Here is a 12874-nt window from a genome sequence, read left to right as displayed (position 1 = left end):
AATATATGCAATGAAAATTAAGAAGATAGCCCATTATCATTGCATGAGACAAATTACCTTTTCCATGGGTTACATCAACAGTCCATGTACAATTCAGAGAATTTGGATAAAATTCTGGGTAACCAGGTGATAAGATTGTTCCACTAGGCCCTCTAACGTCTCCTCCACATAATGCTGAAAATACAAAGAAATATAGTCATATGATCACTGTTAAGAGAGGCAAAGGCTGAACAAATCTCTCTTGAAATAGAAGGAGTCTGATTATCTTTGCTTAAGTTACTTCCTGGAAATAATAGGAGTGGTAAAGACCTCTTCCAATACTAGAAATTAATTTCATCCTTTGAAACACTAGAGAAGAAAAAGGTATATAAATGTATCTGAGAATTAATACCAGCCCCAAAAGAATTTAGCTCAACCTTTCATATTTGCATTTAAAGTATATACTTATATATTTCTAATTACAAGCAACATTAGCATAAATCAGTTATAAATTAAACATGGGTAATTAATTGTTTAGCAGTTGCTCTTTTACTAAGCTTTAAGAAAACAATTTGTTAATTATACAAAATTATTTATATTTTAGATTCCTAAAGGGATAGGTGTCATTCTTCACAGAATTCCTTTTGAAATAGTGGAGTAAACTGAAATTTAGAAAGCTGTTTCTGAACTTGTGCATTTCTCTGGGAAACATAATGAATAAAAAGAGTTTTCTGAGAGGATAGTTAGTTTTTAGTAAATACTCCAAGATAATAAAAATAAATATTTATGAACTGAAGTAAAAGAAATTGAAATTTGAATCAATGTTTATTTACTGTAGACTAAATCACAGTTAACAATGCCTTCTAACACCAGTGGTTATGATAGACCAGATAATTTTATCAGCATTAAAACTAAAGGAAACCTAGATGCTACTGCTGCTAAGTCACTTCAGTCGTGTCCAACTCTGTGAGACCCCATAGATGGCAGCCCACCAGGCTTCCCCGTCCCTGGGATTCTCCAGGCAAGAACACTGGAGTGGGTTGCCATTTCCTTCTCCAATGCATGAAAGTGAAAAGTGAAAGTGAAGTCGCTCAGTCGTGTCCGACTCTTAGCGACCCCATGGACTGCAGCCTACCAGGCTCCTCCATCCATGGGATTTTCCAGGCAAGAGTACTGGAGTCGGGTGCCATTGGCACGCTGGTATACTTGGACATTATTTTTTTTTCTCCTGCTTCTTCTGATAATATCACCACCAAACCTTTCTATCTTGGTGAATTTACTCTATCATTTGTCTTCATAGGGATGGATGGACACATGACCTGGAGAAAGCCAATCATAAAGGGCACTTTTCCATTACTACAGTTTCTGGTAGAGGTATGGACTAATCAGAGACCTTTCCTCATATTTTTCTAATAAGAACAGAACGGTAGAACTCTCATTCTTCTCTGATTTTGGAAATGTGAGGTTATATGATTCCATCCTCCTGAGCGTGTATTCTCCACCTTTAGTCCCACATATAGAAAAAGCCTGGTTTCAACTAAAGAGAATGATGATAAGGAGAGAGAAAAGCCAAGGTGGAAATGGAAATATCCTTGAAAATGTCTGAATTCATGATTATCATTAGCAACAAGAAGTATGCCATGTGTGCCTTTTCTAATTTTGGCCTGTGTTAGTCGCTCAGTTGTGTCCCACTCTTTGTGACCCCATGGATTATAGCCCTCTGTCCATGGAATTCTCCAGGCAACAACACTGGAATGGGTTGCCATTCCCTTCTTCAGAAATTTTCTCTACCCAGGGATTGAACCTGAGTTTCCTGCATTGCAGGCAAGGTCTTTACAATATGAGCCACCAGGGAAGCTCTTTTCTAAGTTTGAAACTTCTAAAAACAAATTCTGCTTTCATTTTTAAAAATCAGTTAGAATTGGGTTTTTGTCACTTAAACCACAAGAATGCTGACTATTACAAATTGTACTGCACGAAATATGGGGCAGATACGCTGAGGATTCTTTTAAACCTAGTTATAAAAACAAATTGACACAAAAATTATGGCACTGACAGTATTTGAAAACAATTATAAAATGGGAAATGTGATCTTCCACTTGGCAAAAGGATAAGAATATAAGTTATGAATAGTGTTATAAATGAAAATTAAAACCCAGAACCAATGGATAGATTTACTTTGTGTGTGTGTTTTACGGGTACAAGTATTTCCCAATCTTAGGAAAGCAGCTTCTTTCATTGTATTTTCATACATGTTTTCCAAAAAAATGAAGGATTGCTGACTTATTTTCCATAGAAATAAATAAGAGATAAGGACACTGGTGTATTATTTTCTATGGCCAGGAACTGGCCATCACAGGGAAGTCTGGTACATTGCTATAAAGCTGTGTAGCTAGGCAGGATTTGGACTATTACAGGTTGTCTTCCAGGAAGGAGGTAAATGCTCTAGCTCTTCATTGCATTCACCTGATACCAATTCGACACTTTCAATGCTATTTTTTCAAGGAGTGCAGGACACAACAGGCACCTAAAATGGTTACCTCAACACATTTTAAAAATACATACAACATCCTTAGGCATTGGATAAGTTTGATTTATTATCAGTATTCATTCTTTTGTGCCTTTATTAATGGTTTGATAACATAAAATTGGCAGAATTCAAGAAATCTCACATTTTACAAGATTATGTTGATTTATTTTTGGTTTATAAATTGGTTTATTTTCCATATTGAACCTACCATCACAGGTTGGAAGTGAATGACTCCACCAGTGGTTTTTCTCACACAGAAGGGGCTCTTCATGGCTCAGCCTGTATCCAGGATCACAACTAAACGAAACAGTAGATCCAATGGAGAAATCATGACCATAACGACGACCATGTACAGGTATGCCAGGATCCAAGCAAGAATAGGTGTTCACTGTAACACCTGGAAAACAAAGGGAATATGAAAAAGAGTAAGCTTGATGAGAATCAAATCACTGAAATATATTCTTATTCTTTTAAACAAACTCATTCCTTCAAAACAAACAACTGTTGGTGATAACTTTTACAGATAAATTAATGTGCTGATCAGTTCAGTAGCTCAGTAGTGTCTGACTCTTTGTGACCCCTGAAATGAAGCAGGCCAGGCTTATCTGTCCATTACCAGCTCCTGGAGCTTGCTCAAACTCATATTCATCAAGTCAGTGATGCCAAAATCAGGCTACAAGGTACATAAAAACTTAATGAAAATGTATAATTATCTATCAAATTTTGTATTATAAATTATGTATATGCTGCTAAATCGCTTCAATAGTGTCTGACTCTGTGAGACCACATAGACAGCAGCCCACCAGGCTCCCCCGTCCCTGGGATTCTCCAGGCAAGAACACTGGAGTGGGTTGCCATTTCCTTCTCCAATGCATGAAAGTGAAAAGTGAAAGTGAAGTTGCTCAGTCGTGTTCGACTGTTAGCGACCCCATGGACTGCAGCCCACCAGGCTCCTCCATCCATGGGATTTTCCAGGCAAGAGTACTGGAGTGGGTTGCCATTGCCTTCTCCGAATTATGTATATATATATATATATATATATATATATATATATGTATAAATGTGCGTGTGTGTGTGTATATATATATATATATATATATATATGTATGTATGTATAGTCCTATATATATATAGGACTTCCCTGGTGGCTCACATGGTAAAGCATCTGCCCACAATGTGGGAGACCTGGGTTCCATCCCTGGGTCAGAAAGATCCTCTGGAGAAGGAAATGGCAACCCGCTCCAGTACTCTTGCCTGGAAAATTCCATGGACAGAGGAGCGTAGTAGGCTACAGTCCATGGGGTCACAAAGAGTCTGATATGACTGAGCGACTTCACTCCATATATATATATATATATATATATATGTATGTATATATATACACACACACATTTATGGGTTTCCCTGGTTGCTCAGCTGGTAAAGAATCCACCTGCAATGCAGGAGATCCTGGTTCTATTCCTGGGTCAGGAAGATCTCCTTGAGAAGGGATAGGCTACTCACTTCAATATTCTTGGGCTTCCCTAGTGGCTCAGATGGTAAAGAATCCACCTGCAATGAGGGAGACCTGGGTTCAGTTCCCGGGTTTGGAAGATTCCCTGGAGAAAGGCATGGAAACCCACTCCAATATTCTTGCCTGGAGAATCCCCATGGACAGAGGAGCCTGATGGGCTACAGTCCATGGGATTGCAGAGTCAGACATGACTGAGTGACTAAGCACAGCACAGCAGATGCATATACAATAATTATCATAGCAATAATTAATGTTTTCAGCTTGTTATATTTCATGTTTTTACAACTCTAAAATGTTTGCAAATTTTGCCTCGTTTAGTCATTAAAATAATCCTATGAAATTATTTCTATCATTAAAACTCCATTTAATTGCTTTAGGAGACTCTAAGTATGTCTCAGAGATTGGTATCTGTGTCAAAGGATTTGTTCTGTAGCCATTTATCATTGCCTTGCTTTATATGATATTTACATAATCTAAGAAACATGATTATATCTAGATTTCAAGAAATACAATATAATACAGCTCCTTGGGATTGGGGATTGCACTAAAAGAAAACAAAACAAAAAAACCGAAAGTCTATTCTGTGTTGTTTTTATTATTTTAATGTGTTTTGTAAACTATAAATAACTTTTATCCTATTGGTGAAGTGTTTGTAATCTTCCTGTTTTGAGAGGAAGACAGATGGGTAAAAGTGCCCAAGAAAGGGAATAAAATCAAGTTCTGGAGTACAACCAGTGATGGCATTTCAAGAAATCTTTCCCATAAAAATTTGGTTCACTGGAGAAATCAAGTTTTCTCCTTTAATGTGTTCCATTAAAATAAAGATAGAAATTCACAAAATACCAAATATATTTTTAAAGTTTTAAGTAGTACAATAACATTTTTCTCTATTGATTTAGAGGCTTGTGAATGGTTCATTTAAAAAAGATAATTTGGATACCTTCAGCTTGAGAAACTTATTAAGAAAGTGTCGACAGAAATAGTGTTTTATTTGTTTTCTTGGTAAGAAAGGGTTTGTGATGTTAGAGATTATCTCACAATACTAAACAAGTAAAAGTGTTAGTCACTCAGTCATGTCTGACTCTTTGTAACCCCATGGACTATAGCCCACCAGGCCCCTCTGTCCATGGGATTCTCCAGGCAAGGATATTGGACTGGGTATCCACTCCCTTCTCCGGAGGATCTTCCTGACCTAGGGATCAAACCCAGGTCTCTGGCATTGCAGGTGAATTCTTTCCAGTGAGTCACCAGGGAAGCCCCTAAATTAGCCTTTTGGTTTACTAAATAAAGCACAAGGCTAATTAGAATAAAAATGAAAGAAAATGAACTTTTGTAAACAAATTTAAATTCAGAGTCACTGTCTCCTGGGCAGATTTGAAAACCAAAATCAGTATCGGTTGCGCCTCTCATCAGCCTCAGAATTACCTAGCCTCTACTCTGCCATTTAAGCACTAGCCCTCAGTAATAATTTGGACTATTTCACCAAAGGCCTTTAGGTGACAAACTTGCTGACTGTGATAAAGACTCTGCTTTCGCCAAACTCAGAGTCAGGCTCACCCCTTGGCTGGGCTTCCTGATAAACACAGTTGGTAAAGAATTTGCCTGCAATGGAGGAGACCCCAGTTCAACTCCTGGAAGATCCACTGGAGAAGGGATATGCTAACCACTAGAGTCTTCTCGGGTTTCCCTTGTGGCTCAGCTGGTAAAGAATCTGCTTGCTGTTTGGGAGACATGGGTTCGATCCCTGGGTTGGCAAGATCCCTTGGAGAAGAGAAAGGTTACCCACTCCAGTATTCTGACCTAGAGAATTCCATGGACTGTATAGGCCATAGGGTTGCAGAGAGTCGGACCCGACTTTCACTTTCACCCCGGGCTCTGTCCTTGGTCCATTTAATTCAGTTTTAGCAAGAATCTGAACTAAATCTGTTGGTCAGTTTATTGAAAATCCTTACCCTTTTAGTAAAACTTTGCATGACGGTTTAACATAATTCTTAAAATAATTCTTAAAATACTCGTGTATGAGAACACGATTACGACCACCTACCTTGATTGAAATGGACTGAATAGGATGTATTTGGCATAGAATAGAACGCTGGACAAAAGTAAAAATGGTATCTGCTCATGTTAGCACACTGATACAAATTAATTGCTAGTGAGAATTAATTTTGAAATAGACCTTTAAAACTGACTCTACTCTGACTCAGGCTTAACTAATAAATGTTAAAGATCGAAATCAAAGTTCTTTAAATTCATTTTAATTCCCAAGTGTGTGTTAATCCTCTTATTGCATTTTATAATAGTTCATAAAATATATTTCCATGCCACAAAGCTCTAAGTAAAGGGAAGTTAATGTAATTAAATGATATTGTAGATAAGGTTGAAAACAAAAATAAAATAATAAATATATATTCATAATTAAAAAAAAAAAAACCTCACGGATCCATCCAGATTTACTGAAGACAGACACTTAACATGGAATATACAGTTACAAATTTAAATGCTGGAATTTTTTTTCTGAGGGGCGAGGGGGCATAGGAGACTTGAATACAAAAATAAGAGATACAATATCTATCTGAAACTGATTTAAAGATATCTTGCAGTAATCTTAAATGTATTGTTAGATACAATCACCACAACTGTTTTTCACGGAAAGATATATGGCAACATATTTCCAGATTAAAATGTGTGAATACATGAGTTTATATGTATGTGTGCAACTGTGCATCATATGCGATACATCCACATGTTTAAATATGTTAGATGTTTATAAATAAAACAGAGATTTGTATATATATATATATATATCAGAATCTATTTAAAAAGTCAGACATATTTTAGATTTTTTAAACAAAACTGTAGTATTCTAAGTGAAATTATTGTAAACTGATTCCAGCACTGTAAATTAGCTGCTGCTGCTATGTCGCTTCAGTCGTGTCCGACTCTGTGCGGCCCCATAGATGGCAGTCCACCAGGCTCTCCCATCCCTGGGATTCTCCAGGCAAGAACACTGGAGTGGGTTGCCATTTCCTTCTCCAGTGCATGAAAGTGAAAAGTGAAAGCGAGGCAGCTCAGTTGTGTCTGACTCGCAGCGACCCCAGGGACTGCAGCCTACCAGGCTCCTCTGTCCATGGGATTTTCCAGGCAAGAGTACTGGAGTGGGGTGCCATTGCCTTCTCTGACTGTAAATTAGAGCTTGTTTTAATATATAGCCTTTGGCTACTTATGTTAGCCATTGTTGCATATACATGAGTATATATTTTACTTTATAATATTAATATAATTTTCAATACTTCATACAAAATAACAAAATTAAATATTTTAAATGGAAATCTATACAATGAGTGTGAGGAAAATATAGAAGTATGATTGAGTTTATGAAGTGAATGCTAGAAGAATTTGTCAATGTTCATATACATCTTAGACTGACATTTCCACTTATTGTTGGTTTTTCAGAACTGCACAATGATTATATGAACTCACTTTTAAGATTTTTTAGTTAATACTTTTTACATTTCCTTAGTATTTCCCTTCATAATGATATTACATAAATATTGCTGGAAAAAACCTATTATGGAAATTACTGAAACACACACCTTATAACCCATTAGCATTCTCATAGGTTCTCTTAATGATACAAGATAATACCAAAAGCATGGAAAATAGAATAAAAAAATTAAAAAATAAATGTTGGCATCACTTACTTTCATAATGAATCTTGAAACCGTTATTAGAACGACTATTGTCTGTTGTAAATAGAAGGTATATAAAATTACTGCTGCTAAATAGAAACTGGGGCACCTGTGTGCCATTGTAAGATCCAAGCAAGGGCGACAGAAGATTTGGCCCATCGTGAACTTCCAGAACATCATAATTCAATTCAGTCTGAAATCTAAGATTAAGAGAGAGATGTGAAAATATATTTATTAGGAAAAAACACTTTAGGCTGCTATTTAAATTACTATTTATAATTTTTACTAATTTTATATATAATTTTCTTTAGCTTTGCTAATATCTTATACATCATTTAAGGATCCATAATTTAAGGATATCAAAGTTATAAGTTCTTATTCCTGTGGACAGTTTTCATGTAAATAGTATGTATATATACTTATAGTTCACAAGAAAGATTTATTCAAATATTACAGACTGTCTTGAGTAAATAAATGGTCTTTTCGTTAACCAAACATGTTTTATGGAGTCACCTTTTTTTTTTTTTTTTTTTTTTGCTTTCTTCATTTCTATGGAAAACTGCATGACTATATAACATTTACCCTCAATCAGATCATCATAATTTCATCTTTAGTATATGTATATATATTTCAAATCTGACCTCTGCTTCATACTGACCTCTTCTTCATATCTCTGTTTTGGTTTTTGACAAAGCCGTTTGGCCATTAAATTTTTGTATGGTTTTTATTTAGATGTTTGGCTGTTCTTCCTGATATTACTTTCAATTTTTTTAAAGATATAATTATATTATAATCTGTAGCCAAAACAGAGCTTATTTTAACATGCATAACGCATTATTAATAAAATAAAATTTTTAGTTCCTTCTTGCATGTCAGGATTATACCACATTTTGAATCTGGATCAGAAATCTCAGTTATGGAAAAAAAAAAAGCCTTTATGTGGAATCATGAAAAACTGAGCATCTGACTCCCTTGCCATGATGATCCTACAGCCTAGGACATTCTTTTCTGCCTTCACCGAGGGTTTCCTATACATGTTTCAGTTTTCAACTTAGATATGTCCACAGCAAGCCCTTCTCTGACCTCACAGTGTAGGTTAGTTTCTTTACCATATTGTCACAATTTATTGTGCTTTTGTGATACTAATCATAGTTGCTTACTTGTTGACAGCTGTCTCCTTTAAGAGATTATAAACTCCATGAGGTCAGACAGTTTCTGTTTTTTGTTGATGTTCTGAATATAGCAAACCTCAGTAAATATTTATTAGATAAATGAAAGAATGAATGTATTTTAAAGGAAAAAAGAGAATATTTTCTCTAGAACTGTTATCAATTTTATAAAAAAAAGTCAATATATTTAGATATTTCAGTATTAACCATTCATTTTCACTCTTTTAAAATGTACCTTCCAACACATTTTGGCAACTAGTTATATTCACTATGTTCTTAAAATAATTGTCAGTTGAAATGTCCACCAATTTTCAGATAATCACTTTATAATCAACAGTTATCATTAATAGATAATCACTCCATCATACCTAACAATAGTCAAAGCAAAGTGTAGAATTTAATGCTATTTGACAAATACAAATGAAATATTTTTAGATTTGTACTACTGGTACATACTATTAAAAAAGGTTTAGTAAAACTAATGGATTTCATAAGTTTATCTTACTTTTCTCTTTGCAACCTGGGATATATTGTATTTTTGTCTAATAAAAATAGTTTTTCCAATAATATGATTTAGAGTAGTAAATGTATAGAAACACATTATGTCCTTTAAATAAATGATCAGGCAATTATGCACTGCAAATCTATTATTTGGTTATTTTGTAGTCAGTCTACTCTAGTACTGAAATTGGACTTTCACTTTGATAGCAAGGCAGCTGATAACAACCAAATTAAAGTGCACAGAAAAGTCAGGGGTTACTTTGAATTAAAGCATAAGGAGACTTAATTCTTAATAGAATAGCAACATTAAATGCTGTGATCAGAGAGTATTATTCACTAGGAGTGAATGTCTGAAAAGAAAATCACCACAGATTTGCCACAAGAAACTATAAAAAATACATTATAATAACAGAGAAAATGAAAAAGAGTTACACAATAATTTGAATTTCTTTCATTTTGTATTTTAGGATGGTTATATATAAATTTCACATGAATTGCCTTGATCTACTGTGTATTTGTTTATGACATTAAATTTATTGTTTATCGTAAAAAATCTTATGGAGCCACGAGATGATATTAAAATGAAATTTAATCTGATTTTAGTCAATTTTCAGTATCTTTTAAAATATCCCTTGTGTTATCCAAAATCTTTCTGATCACAGTGAAATAGTTCTCATTTTAAAATTTGCACTCAGGTAGACTGATACTGATGGCTTGTGGTCAAGGAGTTAAGGACAGGAAGGTGAACAGAAATAAAAGTTTAAGATTATTAACAGTAAAGTTAATTGAGTTAGGAGCTACCAAATATTAATAAATGAGAGAAGAAAGAAAACAAAATTCCTCTGCAAATCTCAGAATAAGATCTAACTGTTGGCTATGTTAGGAAGAACTGTACAAAAAATATCTTCACAACCCAGATAATCACAATGATGTGATCGCTCACCTAGAGCCAGACATCCTGGAATGTGAAGTCCAGTGGGCCTTAGAAAGCATTACTATAAACAAAGCTAGTGGAGATGATGGAATTCCGATTGAGCTATTTCAAATCCTGAAAAATGATGCTGTGAAAATGCGGCACTCAATATGCCAGCAAATTTGGAAAACTCAGCAGTGGTCACAGGACTGGAAAAGATCAGTTTTCATTCCAATCCCAAAGAAAGGCATTGCCAAAGAATGCTCAAACTACCGCACAATTGTACTCATCTCACATGCTAGTAAAGTACTGCTCAAAATTCTCCAAGCCAGGCTTCAGCAATATGTGAACCGTGAACTTCCAGATGTTCAAACTGGTTTTAAAAAGGCAGAAGGACCAGAGATCAAATTGCCAACATCCGATGGATCATGGAAAAAGCAAGAGAGTTCCAGAAAAACATCTATTTCTGCTTTATTGACTATGCCAAAGCCTTTGACTGTGTGGATCACAATAAACTGTAGGAAATTCTGAAAGAGATGGGAATATCAGACCACCTGACCTGCCTCTTGAAAAACCTATATGCAGGTCAGAAAGCAACAGTTAGAACTGGATATGGAAAAACAGACTGGTTCCAAATAGGAAAAGGAGTACATCAATGCTGTATATTGTCACCCTGCTTATTTAACTTATATGCAGAATACATCATGAGAAATGCTGGGCTGGAAGAAGCACAAGCTGGAATCAAGACTGCTGGGAGAAATATCAATAACCTCAGATATGCAGATGACACCACCCTTACGGCAGAAAGTGAAGAAGAGCTAAAGAGCCTCTTGATGAAAATGCAAAGGGAGAGTGAAAAAATTGGCTTAAAGCTCAACATTCAGAAAACTAAGATCATGGCATCTGGTTTCATCACTTCATGGCAAATAGATGGGGAATCAGTGGTTGACTATTTTGGGGGGCTCCAAAATCACTGCAGATGGTGATTTCAGCCATGAAATTAAAAGACACTTACTCCTTGGAAGGAAAGTTATGACCAACCGAGATAGCATATTAAAAAGCAGAGACATTCCTTTGCTAGCAAAGGTGCGTCTAGTCAAGGCTATGGTTTTTCCAGTCGTCAAGTATGGATGTGAGAGTTGGACTATAAAGAAAGCTGAGTGCCAAAGAATTGATGCTTTTGGACTGTGGTGTTGGAGAAGACTTTTGAGAGTCCTTTGGACTGCAAGGAAATCCAACCAGTCCATTCTAAAGGAGATCAGTCCTGGGTGTTCACTGAAAGGACTGATGTTGAAGCTTAAACTCCAATATGTTGGCCACCTGATGCGAAGAGCTGACTCATTTGAAAAGACCCTGATGCTGGGAAAGATTGAGAGCAGGAGGAGAAGGGGTCGACAGAGGAGAAGATGGTTGGATGGCATCACCAACTCAATGGACATGAGTTTGGGTAAACTCTGGGAGTTGGTTTTGAACAGGGGTGCCTGGCATGCTGTGGTTCATGGGGTCGCAAAGAGTCGGACACTACTGAGTGACTAAACTGATGTTAGGAAAGGATAAACAGTTAAAACTTATATGTCCATTAGTGGTTTTGTTATTTTGTTTTGCATCTGATGTGTATGTGTGTATGTGTTTGCTAAGTCACTTTATTGACTCTGCAGCCTATGGACTGTAGCCTATGGAGTGTAGCCTAACAGGTTCCTCTGTCCATGGGACTCTCGAGGCAAGAATACTGGAGTGGGTTGCCATATCATCCTTCAAGTGATCTTTTTGAGCCAGGGATTGCACCCATGTCTCCTACATAGGCAGGTGGGTTCTTTACTGCTGAGCCATCAGGGGAAGCCCTTGCATTTGACAGGAAAGTGTAATTCTTAAGATATTACTGATTTAGGCAATCTCAAGAGGCCAACTAATGGCTAATATATTTGTAATGTTTTCAGTATTTGTTTTTCTGTAGACTAATTCTAATCACTCACAACATTTGAGAATATGTGAGTTTGTATTAGTCGCTCAGTCTTGTCTGACTGTTTCTGACCCCATGGACTGTAGCTCACCAGACTCCTCTGTCCATGGGGTTCTCTAGGCAAGAATACTGAAGTGGATTGCCATTCCCTTCTCCAGAGGATCTTTCCAACCCAGGGATCAAACCCTGGTCTCTGAAGTCATCTGAATATATTATCTGAATTTTTAAATATCATTTTCAGCCAAATTAGTTTAAGCTACTCATGAGTAGTAGAAAGCAAATGGTGTTACTCTGTAATAAATGCAATCCATCATTTGGAAACAAATTCTATAAAAAGATATTCTCAGGATGAGAAGAACTATTAAAGAATTAACAATCAGTGTCCTTACAGGAGTTCAGCTGAAAATCAGAAATGAATTCATTTTTTTAACAACATAATTCTTGGTGGATAGTTCAAAGATGATATCTTGTTTCTCAGAAAAATCTTAAGGGGGAAATGAAGCACTGAAATACTATAAGGTCACTAAAAAAGGAAGTGATAGATGTACACATTTCTGATTTCAAAGTGACTATTTTATGTTATTAACTAACGGATAAAATCCTCATTTATTTTTAACTTG

The 12874-nt window shown here is 35.9% G+C and overlaps 1 protein-coding gene across 3 annotated transcripts in view; it reads right to left on the bottom strand.

Moving 5' to 3' along the window:
- The window catches only part of CSMD3 (CUB and Sushi multiple domains 3), a 1475959-nt gene that overhangs the window by 491444 nt on the left and 971641 nt on the right, over positions 1–12874 (bottom strand). For all 3 annotated transcript variants that reach the window (XM_055546406.1, XM_055546407.1, XM_055546408.1), the window contains 3 exons: positions 7724–7911; positions 2718–2906; positions 58–174 (listed from right to left, as the gene is read on the bottom strand). In XM_055546406.1, coding sequence (XP_055402381.1) covers positions 58–174; positions 2718–2906; positions 7724–7911 — 494 coding nt within the window. The remainder of the gene's footprint in view (positions 1–57; positions 175–2717; positions 2907–7723; positions 7912–12874) is intronic.

The sequence above is a fragment of the Bubalus kerabau genome, chromosome 14, assembly GCF_029407905.1.
Source record: "Bubalus kerabau isolate K-KA32 ecotype Philippines breed swamp buffalo chromosome 14, PCC_UOA_SB_1v2, whole genome shotgun sequence".
NCBI classification, from domain to species: Eukaryota; Metazoa; Chordata; class Mammalia; order Artiodactyla; family Bovidae; genus Bubalus; species Bubalus kerabau.
Note: the sequence above shows the minus strand (reverse complement) of the source record. Positions and strands in the feature narration are given on the sequence as shown.